The sequence below is a fragment of the Myotis yumanensis genome, unplaced genomic scaffold (assembly GCF_028538775.1).
Source record: "Myotis yumanensis isolate MYYU_CA2020_CCGP unplaced genomic scaffold, mMyoYum1.0.hap1 SCAF_11, whole genome shotgun sequence".
In the NCBI taxonomy this organism is placed as follows: Eukaryota; Metazoa; Chordata; class Mammalia; order Chiroptera; family Vespertilionidae; genus Myotis; species Myotis yumanensis.
In genome coordinates this window covers 10,892,963-10,913,622 of record NW_027223762.1, presented here as the reverse complement: position 1 = coordinate 10,913,622, position 20,660 = coordinate 10,892,963, and the positions used below count along the sequence as shown (strand labels likewise).

Genomic DNA, 20,660 nt, shown 5'->3' with positions numbered 1-20,660 from the left:
TCCTTCCCCCTGCGCCACCCCCTGATGGTCAGCGCATGTCATAGCGAGCAGTCGAACTCCCAGTCAGTCAAACTCCCAAGGGGACAATTTGCATATTAGGCTTTTATTATATAGGATAAGTGCTTACTGAAATAACCAAAATTCCTTGGTATCACATTGGTTGAAAAGACTTTTCTCCATAATCCAGATTTCAACTGCTAACTCCAAAAAAAAATTTAATTACAAGGAAATATATATCTCAGTTATTTTTATTGTCAACAATTTTCTTTCTGTAATACTCTATCAAAAGAGATAGAATAAGCCATTAAAAGTGTTTCCCAAACCACCACTTTCTAAAGTAGTATTTTTAACTTAAAAGTCTGTTATATTTTCATTTACAACCATTTTTTTAAAATCTGGAAATTTACCAGACACATGCTATGAACTAAAATTTAGCACTGTTCTAATATATTTTAAGTAAATACAGTTAATTTGAGATAAAATTAAAAGCTTTTCCTCAGTTTATTTGTCATTGGCAAAATTATCACATGCCCAGCAAGAGTCATATTCCCTAAATTTAAGTATTAACAGTACCCAGATAAATGTCCTTGGAACTTTACAAACGAATTCTTTCATTCTAAAAAATAGAATCAGTCTTTCTGAGGCATGAAAATGAAATAATTTACTTCAGATTCTTTTTTTTTTTTAAATATATTTTATTGATTTTTTACAGAGAGGAAGGGAGAGAGTTAGAGAGTCAGAAACATTGATGAGAGAGAAACATCAACCAGCTGCCTCCCGCACATCCCCCACTGGGGATGTGCCCGCAACCAAGGCACACGCCCTTGACCGGAATCGAACCTTTCAGTCCGCAGGCCGACGCTCCATCCACTGAGCCAAACCAGTTACGGCTACTTCAGATTCTTAGTATTCACTCAAAAACTGAATACCAACAAATGCCAAAAATGTAAAATAATAGGTCGTAAGAGTTAATAAGTAGTAGGTAATAAATAATTTAATAAGTATTATGCTCATAATAGGTACATAAAAATATTTCTGACAAAAAATTAACATAAATACCATACAGGTACGGAAAAGTGTAGATTTCAAAATCTACAAAACAACATATGATTATGCAATTCCAAGCAGGCACGGGACAACACTGTTTTCAGGAAGATGTATTTTAAACAGTCAAAAACAAATTAACAAAAATTCTGAATTATTTACTCTTGAAATTAAGTTAGGCTATAATGCTTTCTTTAAAATTAATATTTAAAGCCCTGGCTGGAATGACTCAATTGGTTGAGCGTCATCCTGTGCATGGAAAGGTTGCCAGTTCAATTCATGGTCAGGGCACATATAGAAGGCAACTATCTCACCCCCCTCTCTCTCTCCTTCCCCCTTTTCCTCCCTCCCCCTCTCCTTTGTTCTCTCTAAGCATGTCTTCGGGTGAGGATTTTAAAAAAAAATTACAGATAAATAAAAAGCCCACTATTCTTAAGGGAGGCATATTAAGTTTAGAGCATGGCTGACCTCCTGGAAGTCCATCTTAAAGGTTAGGCATAAGCCAGTTTCACAAGGTGCTATTTATGGCTCTGACATTTTCACATCTGTTCAAACCCTTTTGAATCCATTTAAAATAAATCCATTTATTTAAAGGTATTCTTCAATATGGAAAAATCCGTATGTTTATCTTCAAAACTGGCCCATTCACATTTCAAAGGAATCCTCTGACAACCTTAGTACTTGAGGATTGGTGTACTTTATCCACGCTCATATTTTGTTTGTATATTCACCCTCAGGCTTCACTTTTCCATCAATGCATCCAATTTTTAAAATATTTTTGAATATAAGAAGTAATTTTTGTTATTTTAAAATAAATAACTTATCCAGCATCTTGTGTAACAATTATTCCACTAAAGTTAAAGCCCGATTATACATATGGCACTAAAACTTGGTCTTTTTAAATTATGGAAATCTAATCTAATAAAAGAGAAACATGCAAATTGACTGCACCTCTGTTACGCCCAAGCCATGCCCACCAGCCAATCAGCATGACTATATGCAAATTAACCCAACCAAGATGGCGGCCGGCAGCCACAGAGCTGGAGCAAGCAGGAGGCTTGGTTGCCCCGGCAATGGAGGAAGCCAAGCTTCCTGCCTACCCTGGCTGGCTGTGGCTTCCGCTCAAGGCAACAAACTTTCAATTATAGAAGATAAACAAATCCCAGATACCTGCTTCCAGCCAGCCTCCACTGGGAGCTTGGGTGGCTGGGGGCCGTGGCCAGTCTGAAAACAGCCACCAGCCCCTCACCCAGGATGGCCAGGCACCCCAGCAGGACCCCCCACCCTGAAGGGGGTGTGGTCAACCTGAAAACGGCCCTCAGCCCCTCACCCAGGCTGGCCAGACACCCCAGTGGGGACCCTCACACTGAAGGCGCTGTGGCCAGCCTGCAAACAGCCATCAGGCCCTCACCCAGGCTGGCCAGGCACCCCAGCGAGGAACCCATCATGAAGGGGCTGTGGCCAGACTGCAAACAGCCATCAGCCACTCACCCAGGCTGGCTAGGCACTCCCACGGAGACCCCCACCCTGAAGCGGGTGTGGCCAGTCTGAAAACGGCCTTTAGCCCCTCACCCAGGCTGGCCAGGCACCCAAGCAGGACTCCCACCCTGATCTGGGACACCCTTCAGGGCAAACCAGCCAGCCCCCACCCATGCACCAGGCCTATATCCTATATAATAAAAGGGTAATATGCAAATTGACCCTAACAGCAGAACCACTGGGAATGACTGGTCACTATGACACACACTGACCACCAGGGGACAGATGCTCAATGCAGGAGCTGCCCCCTGGTGGTCTGTGCGCTCCCACAGAGGGATCTCTGCTCAGCCACAAGCCAGGCTGACAGCTCCCAGTACAGAGGTGGTGGTGGGAGCTTCTCCCTCCTCCTCAGCAGCGCTAAAGATGTCTGACTGCAGCTTAGGCCTGCTCCCCGCTGGCAAGTGCACATCCCCCGAGGGCTCCTGGGCTGCCAGAGGGATGTCTGACTGCCAGCTTAGGCCCAATCCCCCCAAGGAGTGGGCCTAAGCCAGCAGGTGGTCATCCCCCGAGGGGTCCCAGACTGCGAGAGGGCACAGGCCAGGCTGAGGGACCCCCCGAGTGCACAAATTTTTGTGCACTGGGCCTCTAGTATAGTTATAATAGACTATATATTGGCTTGACAGGGAATAGTTACATAGGCATATTAAAGTAACCACCAGATATCAATTTAACAAAAAATTGGGATAAAGAGTGGGATGAGATTATGAGAGGTTAAAATTTTCATCTAATATTAAATTATGACTCAAGAAATGGCAGTATAAGCATATCACTTGAAAATACAGAGGTATGTAATAGAACAAAGAGCTAGAGGATGCCTCTAGAGCAGACCTGGGGATAGAACAAGAGATTGCTTTCTTGGTTACAGTAACTCTTTTAGTAATATTTTATTTCAAGTGTGTATATATATATATATATATATGTGTGTGTGTGTGTGTGTGTGTGTGTGTATTTGATAAAAATTAATTTTTAAAACCCTTCAGAAAACAGTATAAATTATTATAAAAGGGTCAATTTTCACTCCTGCAGTATCATACAGAATCTCTGAAGCCTTCAGACCATCTGCATCATCTGAGATTAAAAAAAAAAAAAAATGGCCCTGGCTGGTTTGGCTCAGTGGATAGAGCGTCAGCCTGTGGACTGAGGGGTCCCAGGTTAGATTCCGGTCAGGGGCATGTGCCTTGGTTGCGGGCACATCCCCAGTGGGGGGTGTGCAGGAGGCAGCTGATCGATGTTTTTCTCTCATCGATGTTTCTGACTCTGTCCCTCTCACTTCCTCTCTGTGGAAGAATCAATAAAATATATTTTTTTAAAAATGCCTGCCACATGCAAAAGACCATAGGCTCTCATGTAAATCGAAAACTATAAAACTTTTAGAAAAATATCTTCAGGATCTAATATCAGACGAAGTTATTAGACACCAAAAGCATGATCCATAAAAAGAAAAATTAACAAATTAGACTTCACAAAAATTTAAAACTTTTGCTCTGTGAAAGCCCATATGAAGAAGATGTAGACTGGGAAAAAACATGTGCAAACCACATGCCCAACAACAAATTTGTATCTAAAATGTATAAAGAACTCTCAAAACTCAACAGTAAAAAACAATCCAATTAGAAAAATAGGCAATTGACTCAGACATTTCACCAGAATATATACAGAGAGCAAATAAAGACATAAAAAGATTTCTCAACATCTCTGGCCATCAGGGAAATTAACTTTAAAACACAATGAGATTATTATTACACACTTACCAGAATAGCTAAAATATAAAATAGTAACACTACCAAATTTTGGTAAGGATACAGAGAAATCACATCACACACATTGCTGATGAGAATGTAAAACAGTGCAGTTACTCTGGAAACAATTTGGTAGTTTCTTACAAAACTAAACTTGTAATTATTATATGACCCAGTAATTGCAGTACTGGACATTTATCCCAAAAAAATGAAAACTTATGATTACAGAAAAACCTATGCAAAATATTCATAGCAGCTTTATTTATAAAAATTGGAATCAGCCCAGATGTTCCTCAATGGGTGAATGGTTAAACTGTGGTGAATGCATACCATGGAACACTACTCAACAATAAAAAAGAACTACTTATGCACACAACTTTGATGAATCTCCAGGGAATTATGCTGAGTGAATAAAAGCCAATCTCAAAAGGTTACATCCTGTATGATTCCATTTACATTACATTTGTAAAATGATAAAATTTTATAAATAGAGAACAAATTTTTGGATGAAAGTAGGGGGAGGAGAGAAAAAGAATCTATCTATATAAAACCCTAATATGCAAATAGACTGAACGGCGGAACAACTGGTCGCTATGACGTGAGCTGACCACCAGGAGACATGCACAGAACATGGCGGGCGTCGACCACAGTGAGATGGTGGAGCAGGTGAGCGGGGGCACCAGACCAAGGTGGGGCACCTGTTGCTGTCATTGGGGAGAGCCTCTGGTGGTTACTGAAAATTCTTTGCTGCCGCGTGCTGCAGTCCTGCCCAGCGCTCACACCTGCTGCTGGCGCCGGAGCCACCACTCGCACCCACTGCCAGTGCCCAGCACCAGTCCCTATCGCTCAGTGCCATTAGTGGGTGCAAGTGGCGCTGCTGGCCCCGATCATCCCTGAGGGCTTCTCCACCACCCCCTGCTCCTGAGGGATGATCAGGGCAGCAGCTACTGCCATCGCACCCACTGCTGGCGCTGGCCCCAATTGCTCAGCGCCGTCAGTGGGTGCAAGCAGGGCCAACACCATCAGTGCGTGGAAGCGGCGGCAGCAGGAGCTGCTGGCAGACAGGGGACCCAGGGGCCGCAGTAGGAGGAGCCAGGTGGGGGCACAGAGGATGGGCCAAGACCCACCCCTGTGCCCACCGCAGCCTCGCAGCCCACAGTTCCTTTCAAGGTGCACGAATTCGTGCACTGGGCCCCTAGTCTATAATAATAAAAGCATAATATGCTAATTAGACTGGACGTCCTTCCAAAAGACCTTCTGGATGAAACTGTGGTGGCGGGGGCCGAGGCAGAGGCAGCCGTGGCGGCAGCAGGGGCTGAGCCCCTTGCACGAATTTCATGCACCAGGCCTCTAGTATAGTTATAAAAGAATACCCAGGCCCAGCCAGCATGGCTGTGATTGAGCATTGACCTGTGAACCAGTAGGTTATAGGCAGATGCCCGGGTTGTGGGCCAGATTCCCAGTGTGGGATGTGCAGGAGGCAGCTGATTAATGATTCTCTCTCATCACTGATGTTTCTATTTCTCTCTCCCTCTTCCTTCCTCTCTGAAATGAGTAAAAATATGTTTTAAAAAAAAGAATAACCAGGATCCTTGTCCCTTGGAACTGTTCAGTATCTTGACTGTGATGGTGACTTATACAAGTGATAAAACTGTAGAGAATTTAACACACACACACACACACACACACACACACTCAGACACACACACACACACACACACACAGTATAAGTAAAACTGGGGAAATCTGAATAAAAATAGTGTACTACCACAAATGTCAATAACTTGGTTGTGATTATATTCGTTTCACAAAACGTTACCATTGGGAGAAACCAGGCAAAGTGTACAATGGAGCCCTCTGTATTATTTTTTACAACTGCATGTGAATATACAATTGCCTTAAATAAAATTTTCAATTAAAAAAATCTGCATAAGCATTGCTATTGATAGGAAAAAAACAAATCAACACTGTCCTCTGTTCTGATTTTGATATGTTGTATTTTTTGAGTCTCCAGAATAACATTTTTTCCATTTTCTAATGTTTTACAACCTTGGATGCTTTGTTTCTGGGTCATACTGGAAACTTAATGTTCCATCACCAGTTGCTGTATTCCTCAAAAACATATTATTTTTCATCTCTGGAAAAAAGGATAAATATCAAGCAATCACTTTTGCATGTAACCCTATATGGCACTGTCATCAAAGAAAATTTCTCATTTAGGATTTCCCTTCAAATGAGTTTTCTTCACCAAATTTTTAGTCTAATAATCTTTTCAAATTCCTTTTCTTATAATCCAAATTACTTATTCCATTAATTCTCAATATTTATCTATTTGAAGGAAGAAAACCCATGACCTTTACAAGACTTTTATCAGTTTTATGGATTTAGACAATGTTCTATTAACCCCAACACCCTCTGAAGCTCCTTTAAACTTCCTTTATCACCTATCTCCATAAGCAGTTTTCCCATGCAGATCTCACTAGCCAATCAAACAATTTATATTTTGTGCTAAATAACTATTGTAAATTAACACAACAAGCCTCTGCTTCTCTATTCACCATAGATCCTACCACAGAAAAAACTGGGCAGCCTTGTACTTTTAAAAGTTAAAACAGAATGCCATTATTTCTTCTGTCATTCTTTCCATTTTACAAACCAAACAGGAATATCAGTATTTCCTTTGCCACATCTTGTACACCATTATACACTACAATTCTTGAAAAGAAAATAATTATCCCTAACATTATCAGCTCAGCTCTGCTATGTTATGCTCTAAACTTGCAAAGAACAAGTAATCTGAACAAATTGCTTGATATTTGGTGCTGACTTGTTACTTCTCCACTTCTGTCAAAAAACTGAACAAAAATACTGCAACTCTACTTTTCAAATTGAAATTAATGAGTAGGAGAATCATCCTATCAATTTTTCCATATGCGTAAAATAATGAAATTCTTAGAATGAGAAACAGGGCTAAGAACAGGATAGGTTATAGACCAGAGGTGGGCAAACTTTTTGACTCGAGGGCCACAATGGGTTCTTAAACTGGACCAGAGGGCCGGAACAAAAGCATGGATGGAGTGTTTGTGTGAACTAATATAAATTCAAAGTAAACATCATTACATAAAAGGGTACAGTCTTTTTATTTTTTTTAGTTTTATTCATTTCAAACGGGCCGGATCCGGCCCGCGGGCCGTAGTTTGCCCACGGCTGATATAGACTCTAGTCAAAAGTTTTTCATATAATCTTTTAGAAAATTACTTCACTTGCCTGTTTCCTGACTCTTAAGATTCATTGTAGGGAGCTTTCCTGCATTAATATTCTGTGATTCTAACATTCCATGGAGTTCTATGTAAATACACATAACAAAAACACAAACTTCCTTCAATATCTAAAGATACAGACCAGTGATATTAAGCATGGGAAAGTACCATAAAGGGAGCCTCTGGACTCAATGACCACTGGTTGACACTAGTTATTACATGGAATAGTGAGGAGTTAGCTGTCTGTAATCAGATGCTCTTTAGAGAGCTGGATTAAGTGCTGATTAGTTTTTATTTGTTTGGTTTTGGGGTTTTTTTGGAGTAAAATATACATAACAAAATTTACCATTTAAACCATTTTTTTCAATTGAAGTAAAAAAAAAAAAAAAAAGCCAGAACATTAAATTTACCATGTTAACCATTTTAAATGTAGAGTACAGTGGTGTTAAGTATATTCACATTGTTGTGCAACAAATCTCCAGAACTTTTTCATCTCCCAAAGCTGAAACTCTATAACCATTCCTTATTTCACCTCTCTTGTCCTCGGGGACTATCATTTTACTTTCCACCAGTCTACTTTCTGTTTCTATGAAATTGACTTTAGATACCTATAAATGGCATTTTAACAATTTTTAAGTGTATAATTCAGTGGCATTAAATATATTCATATTGGTATGCAACCATCATCACTACCCATCTCCATAACCTTTTCATCTTCCCAAAATGAAATCTGTACCCAATAAGCAATAATTCCCCATTAACTAAAACTCCGTACCCATTAAGCAATAAATAACTTCTCATGACCCAGTTTCCAGGCCCTGGTAACGACTTTCTACTTTAAAAATTTGTCTATTCTATGTACCTCATATAAGTGATTTCACATATTTGTCCTTTTGTGTCTGGACTGTTTCACTTAGCATAGTGTTTTCAACACTGTGGTAGCATATATCGGGATTTCATTTCTTTTTTTTTTTTAGGCTGAATAATATTCCACCTTATGTATAAACTACATTTCGTGTACCCATTAATCCCTTGGACATTTGAATTATTTCTACATTTTGGCTACTGTGAATAATGCTGCTCAGCAGATAATAACAAATGTTGATGATGACATGAAGATATTGAAACGTGGGTGCAGGACTAATGGGAATGTACAACAGTGCAGCCACGATGGAAAACAATATGGTGGTTTCTCAAAAAATTAAAAATATAACTATAATATGATCCAGCAATTCCATTTCTAGGTATATACCCCCAAAAGAACTGAAAGCAAGCACTTGAGCAGGTAGTTGTATGAGGAAATTCATTTTTATAAGTCAGTCATCCTAATTGGTGTGAAATGACATCTCATAGTGGTACTGACTTACATTTCTCTAATAATTACTGATGTAGAACATCTTTTCATGTGCATCTTGGTCATTTGTATATCTTCTTTGGGAAAATGTCTGAATAGTTTTTAATCAATCCTAAAAATATGTGTTTGAATGAAAGAAATTCCTTAGGCACTCTGGCATTCCTGCAGCATGAGCCACTTGCTGCCTGAGTATCACAGCAAAGCACAGACATGTTTAATATGACAAAGGTTTTACTCATTTCTCTAAAACAGGGGTCCTCAAACTACGGCCCGCGGGCCACATGCAAATATAAATATTGTATTTGTTCCCGTTTTGTTTTTTTATTTCAAAATAAGATATGTGCAGTGTGCATAGGAATTTGTTCATAGTTTTTTTTTTAACTATAGTCTGGCCCTCCAACGGTCTAAGGGACAGTGAACTGGCCCCCTGTTTAAAAAGTTTGAGGACCCCTGCTCTAAAAAGTAGCTTCTCCATATAAAATGGGCTCAGTTCAATTTAACCAACCAGTTCTTAAATGCAGATTAGTGAAACCATCCTACTCTTCTAAAGCTCAGTAAAAACACTCAGAAAGACAACAAAAAGGATGCATTCATTATACCTTTCCTAGGAACAAGAGGCTTTACCAATTTAATTTCTTATACAAAGCCCAGAGACTCCATTTCCCATGAAAGATATACCGTATGGAAAAAGTAATAATAGCCTGGCCAGTACAGCTCAGTGGTTGAGTGTTGACCTATGAAATAGGAGGTCACGGTTTGATTCCTGGTCAGGGCACATGCCTGGATTGCAGGCTCCATCCCTAGTAGGGGGCATGCAGAATGCAGCCGATCAATGATTCTCTCATCATTGATGTCTCTTTTCTATCACTTTCTCTCTCTCCTTTCCTCTCTGAAATCAATAAAAACATATACATTTTAAAAAAGTAATAATAATCTAGAGGTGGAAGGAGGATTAACAATACCAAAACGTATACATTCAGTAAAACAGCCCACCAAAAATTTCTACTTTGGGACAAGTCTATGTAATTGGCATTATCACTAAAGGGTAATGCTTTCCTGAGCTTTACTGCCAAGAGGGTTATGGTCAGATCAACCACTGAAATCTGCTCATTCAAAACCAGTAACTCTATTTAGTAAATACTTCTCAATCTTTGAATTTCCAAGACCAGTTTTACCCTAAAATTACTCTATTAGCCAAACAGCTGATATTCTTAAGTAAAATCTGACCCCAATCTATATCACATATATAATACTCAGGAAGTAGGTAGACAGGAAAATATTAAAATAAAACAAGCCTCAATTCTGTATTAGAGAATCCTGCTTGTACTACCTGTCTGCCTGTTTTCAATCATTATTTATCACGAACCCATGAAATGCAAGGACTCTTCTAGGTGCTTAACATCTATCAGCAAAAAAAGAAGACAAAGATCTCTGCCCTTGTGGAGTTTCTACTGTCCTTCTATTCACTTTGAAATTAGTGAGTGTGGAGCATACCAGTAATTTTATTTTTTGCAACCATCTGCAGTAAATCTTATGAGCATCATACATAATTTCTCATATAGATGTGTGGAAACTGAAAGTATACAGAAAAATTTAAATGCAGTAGTCTTTGTGAGCACTGTAAGCAAGCACCATAAGCCTATAAAAATTATTTCTTCCAAGAATCAATAACCAATAAGTAATTGAAATGGCTGTGCCTGAAAAAATGGTGGCTTTCTTTATATCGACAGTTTGGCCCCTCTGAACCTGCAAGATAACAACTTCTATTCAAACTTCAGGAGGTTTTCACTATCAGGTGACAACTCAAATTGCACTATCATTTATAATTAGAGAATCTTTTAGATTTTTTTTTTAAAGAGCAAAATGAAACAGAAAAAAAACTCCTAGTCAACTGATAAAATTTTAAATGTCCTAAAAGTAGTATATATTCAAAGTATTTCTAGTTATCTGCACATTAGACAATTGGCTAGTTTAGGCAAACTATATAGACATGCACTGTCCAATATGGTAGCCAATTGCCACACTTAAAATGTGCCTAAATTAAAATGAGCTGTAAGTGCCCTAGCTGGTTTTGCTCAGTGGATAGAGCATTGGCCTGCGGACTGAAGGGTCCCGGGTTCGATTCCGGTCAAGGGCATATGCCTGGGTTTCGGGCTCTATCCCTAGTAGGGGGCATGCAGGAGGCAGCCAATCAATGATTCCCTCTCATCATTGATGTTTCTATCTATCTTTCCCTCTCCCTTCCTCTCTGAAGTCAATAAAAATATATTTTTTAAAAAATGAGCTGTAAGTATAACATACACACTGGAGAAAAAGAATGTAAAATATTGCAAAAATTTTTAATATTGATTACATAATAAATGCGAGTCTCAGCATCTAAAGTGAAATTGTTTAGCAGAGCACTCGCAAATATGAGGGTGGCCATTTGTGTAGGACATTCAATCCATAAAGTAATTTGTTCTGCCTCCCTTGAGCAGCAGAAGGGTCACATATTCTATATATAGCTAATATGTACTGTGCCCTTAGTGTGCCTGGCACCGTGCTAGGCGCTTTACTCACAGTGACCCATAAAATTCTCATAACTATCCTATGTGGTAGATACTATCGTTAACACTAAAGAAGAAACTGAAACAGAGAGGTTAAGTAACTTGCCAAAGTCCCATTAACCTGCCAAACAATTCCAACCCAGCAGGCTTTATCCGAACCATCACACATTTTCCCACGTAAAAGGACTACACAAAAACATTATGTCATTATCTTACAGGATTATGTTTTAGTGGAGTGTGCACCCCTTACAAAAAAGAGTGGAGTAGATGGAGTTAATGCTTTGTTTCCTGCTCTCCACCCCACCCTTTTCAATGGCAGGTTAAAGTTGATCACATGAATTAAATCCTTGATCTTACTACAGGTTTCTTCTACGCTCCCTTTCCCAGAAAGGCTCTATCCCACCCCTCTAGTCCAATTCCTATCTGTCATTCAGGTTTTATTTTATTTTATTTTATTTTATTTTATTTTATTTTATTTTAGAGAAAACGAGGAATTGAGAGATAGACAGACAGAGACAGACATCGATTTGTTGTTCCACCCATTTATGCATTCACTGGTTGTCTCTTGCATGCGTCCTGCCCGGGGATCAAACCTGCAACGTTGGCATATGGGGATGACGCTCTAACCAACTGAGCGTCCCAGCCAGGAGGCTCCATTTTAACATCATCTCCATGCATGCCAACACAGACTTTCCACAATTGAGGCTAGTCACCCCTCCTTCCTATGCTTACCCCTAATGTAGCACTTTGCACACTCCAATGTGGCTGTCCTCACTAGACTGCCCCTAAAGGGGTCTCATCATCACTTATCAGCAGTGCCTTCAACAGTGCCCAGCATTACGTACTCGATAAATGTTTGCTTAACTATCTAATCACCTAACTCACCCAGCTACTACTGAAGTGGAATATTAAAAGTAATCTTAGTGGTAGGAAGTGCTAACCCACAGGCAGACACAAGTTCTAAGTTTCACTAAGTTTATGAGAGGTCAAGAGAACAGTAAAATACTCAGGAAACAATTATTAGGCTGTCACTCCCCCTCCAAAAAAAGGGGAATTAAATAAAAATCTATTTTAAATGACCACTTGCTCAATTCAATGTCAATACAACTTATGAGAATGAATTAAGTAGCTTATATATATGTCATAAGAGATCCAAATCAACTTCAATAATGCTATAAATTGTATGAATCAGCTTAAGCTTGACAATTCCCAGAGTTCAAAGAAGACTGCAGTTACTTTTAAAAATCAACTCAACATAAATCTAGTTACACTAAAAAAATAAAAATAAAAATAAAAACCCACAAAAAAACAAAAAGGAGTTTCACTGCACTGTCCCAAGACCGAGTGCTGGCCTTCAAGGGACAGAGGCAACCAGGTGTCCTTTAAGGTATTCACTGGGGGCGGGATTCCCATACAATCCATTCCACACAATTTGTGTGAATGCCACTAACTGTTCCCACCAGGGTCAACAGGGACTTTCCTAGAGCCTTCCCTTTTCTTTTCCTAAACGGGGAACCGATTTAAAAAAAAAAAAAGTCCATCTTCAGAATCACAGTAAGTAATTCTGAAACATGAGGTGAAAGTACATGGGAAGCCCTAGGGCTATGACTGGCAAAATACTGACCTGCAAGTTCTAGCGTCAAGTAAAACAGAAACTTTTGGGGTTAAAAGAGAGAGAGAGAGAGAGAGAGAGAGAGAGAGAGAGAGAGAGAGAGAAAGCAGATCCCCTCCCCTGAGTCTGCTGATTCTGCCGTCGTCCCGGAAAGCACAGTGGAGGCCGGCAGGCCAGGGTCCCACCCCAAGCACCACGAGCCTCCGATTGTTTGACACATCAATGAATCAGTCACCTGAGGCCCAGCTCCCCTCTCCCCTCTCATCTAAAGCTTTAGCGATTCCTCCCACCCACCCTCAAGTTTACTCTAAGTCATGACCATATGGAATCTTCTCTTTACCCTGAAGTACAGACCAGGCCTTTGCCAAATGACTACCACCGGCCGTTTCCATCGCCACCACTAAAATCCAGCCCGTGCCGATACCGACATCTAGGACGGCCACATGGGTATGGAAAAGGCCAGTCCAGTCGCTTAAAGAAACAGTAACCTGTGGGAGCTGCCCATTTTGTACCAACGGGCACCGAGCGAGCAGAAAGGGAGACGCGGACGCAGGAGGCCGGACAGAAAGCCACGGGGAGACCCCGCCCCGGGGAGCTCGATGCCGATTCAAAAACAGTAACTTGGGTCTGTCGCCCGGGATGGGAATCAGTGAAACAAAGGCGTCTATTCCGGGAAGCAAGATGTCCGGAGTGAAAAAAGAAACGGCTTGCAGCCACGCAGGCCACTCGCCGTCCTCCCACGGGTCTTACCTATGGTGGAAATAAAGGTGGTATTGAAGGCATCGTCCGAAAAGCGGAAAAGGACGCAGGTCTTCCCCACGCCCGAGTCCCCGATCAGGAGCAGCTTGAAAAGCAGGTCGTACGTCTTCTTCGCCATTGGGAGGAGCGGCTCCGGCGCTCGCCGCGGGCGGCCCCCAGGGATCGGTCCCTCTCACTAGGGCCAACTCCTCGCTCGGGTGTCCTCAGGCCGGAGCACCGGGGAAGCGTGGGAAAAAAGGGCTCGAGAGGGCGCGGGCGACCTCCGAACGGCCTCGTCGAGGAAGCACCGACGGTGGCGGCGTTCGGCGCTTCCGAGGGCGGCGACCGCGGCTCCGCAGCCTCTCCCAAGCCGCTCTGCCCGGTTCCGGGGAGTCGGTCGGGACAAAATGGCCTCCCCTCCCCCCTCAGGGCTGCTCGGCCGGGACGCTCCCACGGGCGAGCCGGCGAGCTCGGCCGTCGAGGGAGCGCGGAGGGCGTGAAGACAGTCTCTCTCCCGAGCCGAAACTCCGCGCTAGGGCACGGCGATGGCAGCCAAGGAGGACCCCGAGCCGAGAGCTCAGCTACATAGCCACAGGAAGCCGAGCCGCCCGGCCAGAGCCACCTTTTCCCCGTGCCCTCTCACGCCGGCGTGCGCGCTGCCTGACTCACGCAAGGACGTAGGCCCGCCCTTCCCTCGCGCCCTCGTCCTGCGGGCCGCCTCTGCGCACGCGCGCCAGGGGCTGTGGGGGCAGCCGGGGGCGGGGGGCGGAGCGCTGGGTCTCCAAGTCTCAGCCTCAGGCCCGACGGAGACGAGAGGGGCGGGGCGAGAGAGGGCGAGGCCGCGGGCGCGCTCCCTGCGGCCGCCTGATAGGGTGCGCGGCGGCACGAGCACGCCCCGCGCGGGTGGCGCTGCGTAGTAACTGCGCAGGCGCGGTCGGCTGGCGTAGCCCCTTCACCCCCTTCTCCGTCCCGGGGACGCCCTGCCCGCTTCGAGGAGGATGCCCCGGGCTGTGTGTCACCGGGTGTCGAGCTGCTCTTGGCGCAGCGGCCGGCTTCGTGGCCCTGGGTTCCTGTGTAGCTGAACCTCGTCAACGCGGCGCCTCGGTCATTTAATACTTGGCTGACACGCGGCGCAGCCTGGCGTGCCCTCCGTGGTGGGCTAGTCGTGACAGGGGGGACGTGAAAGCTACATCCCGTTTGACTTAAGGAGCAAGAGTTGGCGTTCGAGAGCTTTGACATGGAAAAGCTGGCCCACGCTGCTCTGGCTGGCATGATGTCATCCTCCAGGGCGAGGCGTGGAAGGCTGAGGGACACCCGGGCGCCGGGAGAACCCGCCCACCACGTGGAACCTTCGGCGCGGTGCTGTCCATGGAGATCCCGCTCCGGGCCTGGGCGTCCATTTAGAATACGGAGAGCCCAAGGGCGCTGGACCGAGCAGGCAGGTCCCCTCCCTCCCGCCAAAATCGAGCCGCCGGTGTCCAAAACTGGAGCATAGCGAAGCCAACCCCAACCCCGCACGGTCTCTTCTTGCACTTTCTTTTCCTACGCCTTACATCCTTCCTCTCTCCCATCAGCCTTATTTATAACGACTACCCTTTCCTCGTCCTCCTTTCTGTAGTTTAAATATTCATGCCCCAGCCCAGGCCGGCGTGGCTCAGTGGTTGCGCCTGGACCTATGAACCAGGAGGTCAGGGTTGGATTCCTGGTCAGGCCACATGCCCGAGGTGTGGGCTTGATCGCTTGTGGGGCGTGCAGGAGGCAGCCGATCAGTGATTCTCTTATCATTCATGTTTCTCTCTCCTCCCTTCCTCTCTGAAATCAATCAATCAATTAATCAATATTCACACTCCTGCTCTACCAGTATCAGTGTGCTTCATGGCTCCAAAGCACACCTAGGATGGCAGAGTAGTTGAACCTGGGCTGGTTCCACCTGACACGGGAAAACTGAGACATCTGAAAAGCAAGAAACGGTATTGAGAACTACATTTTTACACACACACACCCCCACCACCAAAATGTTTGTGTATTTAATATGTAATTAAAATTAGTCTTTCAGGCAATCAATCATATCTCAGTCACCCATTCTTTAAAGACTTGTTTTACATTCTTCCTTCAAAATGACCGCTTAAGCTTCATTACTAAAGATGCTTGTCTTCTCTAGTACATCTTGCTCTTCAGTTTGTTTCTATGCTCACTCTTTTTAGTCTTGTCATCTAAACGTTGTTCTTTCTTTCAATTGGGAATGTCTTATTATGATAAGGCCAACAATTCTAAAATAGGCTAGCTATGGGAATCACAAAATGAGCGATAGTCAGTGCTTCACAGTTTTATTATCAACTCAGAATCAACCCTGAGCACCTCAGGAATATCTTGTTAGCTTGATTCTTTCAAAATAAGTTCTATTAACTCAAGCCTCAGTGTTGTAAAGCATTTTAGAATTGTTATGGTTTTTAAATGTAGAGAGCCTAATTAATTTCCCTATATAAATTTGGGGGTTAATGGGCAGCTAAAAACGAAAAACTTTTAAAAAGTATTCTTTATACCATGTTTTCAGCAGTTTCGTTAATTAGAGCCTTTTCTCCATTGACTCCAAACTTTAAGAACCAATTATCCCCCGGTCGGCGAGGCTCAGTGATTGAGCATCAACCTATGAACCAGGATATCATGGTTCAATTCTCCGTTGGGGCACATGCCCATATTGCGGGCTCAATTGGTGCAGGAGACAGCTGATCAATGATTCACTCCCATCATTGATGTTTCTATCTCTCTCCCTCTCCCTTCCTCTCTGAAATCAATAAAAATATTTTTTAAAAGAATTATACTTCTTGATAAAATTTATTTATTATTGGATTAGGATCTTAGAATTTTAGGGCTGTCATATCTTTTAAATCATAATTTAACTTGTGCTTGTAATTTACAGATGAGTCTAAGGCTCAGAGAGGTTAGGGACTTGTCAGAAATCACACTGTTAGTGGCAGAGCCAACACTATATGGGCCAGGGGGAGGAGAAGCAGACCTCCACAGGACACCATATTGCATGAAAGTGAGACTTGGAAGGCTCTGCCAGTACTTAATGTTTGGCTTCCCCTAAAGTTAATTAAAGGTTTTGCTGGAATGAGGCCTAAGCCTTGAGCCCTATCTACCCCTGAAGGGGTGATCAAGCATGGAAGATCCCCTGACTCTTGAAAAAAAGAATAAAATGGGGGTCTATGTAGGCCTAAAAGGTAAACCTAGAGTTGTGAAGTAATATTTGAAAAAGTTTCAAACTAAATGAAAGAAAGTGCCAATTTAGTACTAGCTTAGGGTTTATGCCTTTTTCAAAATTGCTCTGCAAAAAATCTAGTCCAGATATTTGCAAAGCCAAGAAAGAAAATTGGTATATTTATATGTTTATACTATTAAGGTGTTATTTCTATATTTTTCTAGAAAACGCACAGCTGGCCAGCTCATAGTTCCAATCTTCAGCATCAACTCTCAGGACCTGCTTTATAAGAAATCTCTGCCTCAAGAGGTATTGACTCTGGGTCATCTTTATCCCTCTTCCTGTGTATATTTTCCAGTCTCTGTACCTGATTTCTTCCTCCTTAATCTCTCCACCCCTTGCTCTCTCTGTTCTTCTTAAGAATGGAGTCTTCCCTTGAATGGTAGCCCTGCTGCTATGTCATCACGTTGCTGTAAAACCTCAGGGACTTAGCCTATTTCTATACTGCCTATTTGCTATGTCCGTATTCCCAGTCGTCTCCCAGGGACTTCCATGAGATACTAACTACTGATTGCCAAGAGGCTGCAACTTTTCTTATCACCATAGCCTGCCAGTATCCTGCTCTGTCTGCGTATCTTGATTTAGTCATACCTCCTGTTAGAGAATTTTTGCCCCCTGAGCCTTCCCCAGCCCACTGATGTGTTTGTTCTAGTCTCCTCCAGGGATACCTCAGTGTTGGCCTCCTCAGTTGGCACTTAAGGGGCTCCAGGCCCTAGCCAATGAGCTTTATTTCCTATCCTAGCTTTCACACACTAGTCTCCAGACAAGATAAACTAGTCCTCTTTTTCACAGTTACTATATATCTGCTTGATTTCATGCTTAATTTAATGTGGTTCTCTCTATACAAAATGCACTCTCCTCACCCCAGCTACATCTCTTCATAGACTGTCTTCCCAACACTCTTGCAAAGGAAATCGTATCTCACTTTTAGATATCAATTATGTTTCCCCCTTTTATTTCACAAGTAATATATATTTATTCTTAGATTCTTAGAACCTGCTAATAAGCAAAACAAAAATTTTTAATTATTAAACTCCTACCTCCAACCAAAGGGACAGTTACCAGAAGGGAGGGAGGGTGAGAGGGTACAAAGGGGAAGGGAAATATAGTCAATAATATTGTGATAAGTTCACACAGTGACAAATGATTACTAGAATTAATGGGGTGATCACATTGTAAGGTATAAAAATGAGGAATCACTATTTTGTATACGTGAAACTAATGTAATCAATATAAGATTGTATAGCAACTATACTTAAATAAAAAAATAAATTAAAAAAATAGAAAACACTTCTACACCCAGAGATAACCACTATTAGTATTTTGGTAAATAGCCCTGTGGATATTCTGCCTATAGCTCTCTAATTAGACATATCTTATGACACATTTTCTACATTTTATGAAAGATACTTATGTGCATATCTTATTTTCTCAAATTGGAATCTTGAGGGATGTGACTATTGTATATATCACTTTGTACACTGCCTTAAATATACTAGAAAATCAAAACATGCTTATTGAAGGAAAAAGAAAATGAAACTCAGAAAGAGATTCATGTTTTGTTTCCTAGAAAACAATACTAACTTGGAGAAATTTTCAAAATGTTGGGGAAAATTGAAAATTCAAAAGTAATGGAAAGATAAAACTGTTGGATGAATGTTTTACTTATTTATTCATTTATTTAAGAAAATATATGAAGAACTCACCTAACTCCATGATAAAGTTTATTTCTGTGAACAAGAAATACTGTTAAGGCTAATATAGCAATTGTGATAGTGGAATGAACACTAAGCTGGGAGGCAGAAAACGTACTCACGAACCTGTTCTGTTACTGACTAACTCTGGTACAATGGATGATTCATTTAACCTCACTAAGCATATTTTCTTAATATGACAAAAAGGATATAGTACTTCATGAGGTTGATTAAAAAATTAAACAAGATAATACAAATTAATGTGCTTTATGTTGCATAAAACACTATGCAAACATAGTGATTACCATTATTATTAAGAGGTAAGTGTGACGAGCCCTAACTGGTTTGGCTCAGTGGATAGAGTGTCGGCATGTTTGATTCCAGTCAAGGGCACATACTCGGGTTGTGGGCTCAATCCCCTAATAGGGGTCATGCAGGAAGCAGCTGTCAAAGATTCTCTCTCATCTTTGATGTTTCTATCTCTCTCTCTCTCTTCCTCTCTGAAATCAATAAAAATATATTTATATAAAAAAAGGAGGTAAGAGTGATGAATTGCACCATAAAGAAAAAGAAAGCAGAAAAATTACAAGTGAAAATACTTATAAATGATCAAAGCAGCAAGCCATACTGGAAGAAAAATGGTGTCAAAGAAAGTTGAGCTAAGAACAGGAATAGGTGAGAAGAAGGAGAAATGAAAGATTAAAACTGGAAGAAGCAAGAATTGGAACTGACTTGAGTTGCCAAGATTCAAAGGTATCATCAAAAGGAGTAATGAGTCAGGCTGGTGTGGCTCAGTGGTTGAGTATTGACCTATGAACCAGGAGGTCACAGTTCGATTCCCAGCCCGGGTTGTGAGCTGGATCCCCAGTGTGAGGTATGCAGGAGGCAGCCAATCGATGATTCTGTCTCATCATTGATGTCTCTATCTCTCTCCTTCTCCCTTCCTGTCTGAAATCAATACAAATATTTTTTTTTAAAAGGAGTAATGAGACCAAAAGAAAGAAATTCAGTGGCTAAAGGCAGCAGAACCTCACAAACATATACACTAAAAACTTCATACCATCAACTCCATCAGATCAATCCCAACTCACCTATGTTAGAGCAATTGGTGCAGCATAGTGGTTAAAAACATGGGCCTGGAGTTGACTAAACCTAGGGTTCTACATCTGTCTCTTGTGAGATAGAGACCTTGAGTAAGTTACCTAACCTCTCTGAACCTGTTTTCTATTCTGCAAAGTGAAAACAAGATAGAAATTACTATAGGGTTGAGTGAGGATTAAAGAAGACACTGTCTTTGGCCGTTAGTTAATGTTCAGAAATGTTATTACCATCACAAAAACTGAGAAAACTTTTTCCACTTGAGGATTGGGGGAGTCCTGGCAAAGTGAGGACAGAGGGCTGCTCAAGGAGAGACTTGGAACCCAAATGGAACAGAAATTAATTCAACTTTAGCTATTTCTCTAGAAAACTGTACCTTCAAGTGTCAAGATCTAGAGACAGACCCATCAGACCTAAAAAGGCAATGACAAGAGGAAAATGCTTTAACTCTATGTGAAGCTAAGAAATATGAAGCCACATTTATGACATATAGACTCATGGCATGATATAATGGAGTCACAGTTGAATCCCTGTTCTGTCTTGAATCCCTGTTGTAGTTCATTTTAACTGGTCATCTTCTATAATTACTAGTTACTCGAACTTCAGTTTCCTCATCTGGAAAGTGAGGTTATCAGAAACTACCAATGCAAGCTATGGTGAAAATTAAAATATTTCATGCAAAGAACCTGGCAGTGGGACTAGCAGTTCCTTAAACATTGGTTCTCTTCCCCTTATAACAGTGGTTCTCAACCTTCTTAATGCCACGACCCTTTA

The 20,660-nt window shown here is 41.9% G+C and overlaps 1 protein-coding gene across 1 annotated transcript in view; it reads right to left on the bottom strand.

Annotated features, from left to right (window-relative positions):
- The window catches only part of RAB10 (RAB10, member RAS oncogene family), a 47,257-nt gene extending 32,780 nt beyond the window's left edge, over positions 1–14,477 (bottom strand). Inside the window, exon 1 of the mRNA XM_070428834.1 lies at positions 13,845–14,477. Coding sequence (XP_070284935.1) covers positions 13,845–13,971 — 127 coding nt within the window. The 5' untranslated portion in view covers positions 13,972–14,477. The remainder of the gene's footprint in view (positions 1–13,844) is intronic.
- Positions 14,478–20,660: the final 6,183 nt, after the last annotated feature.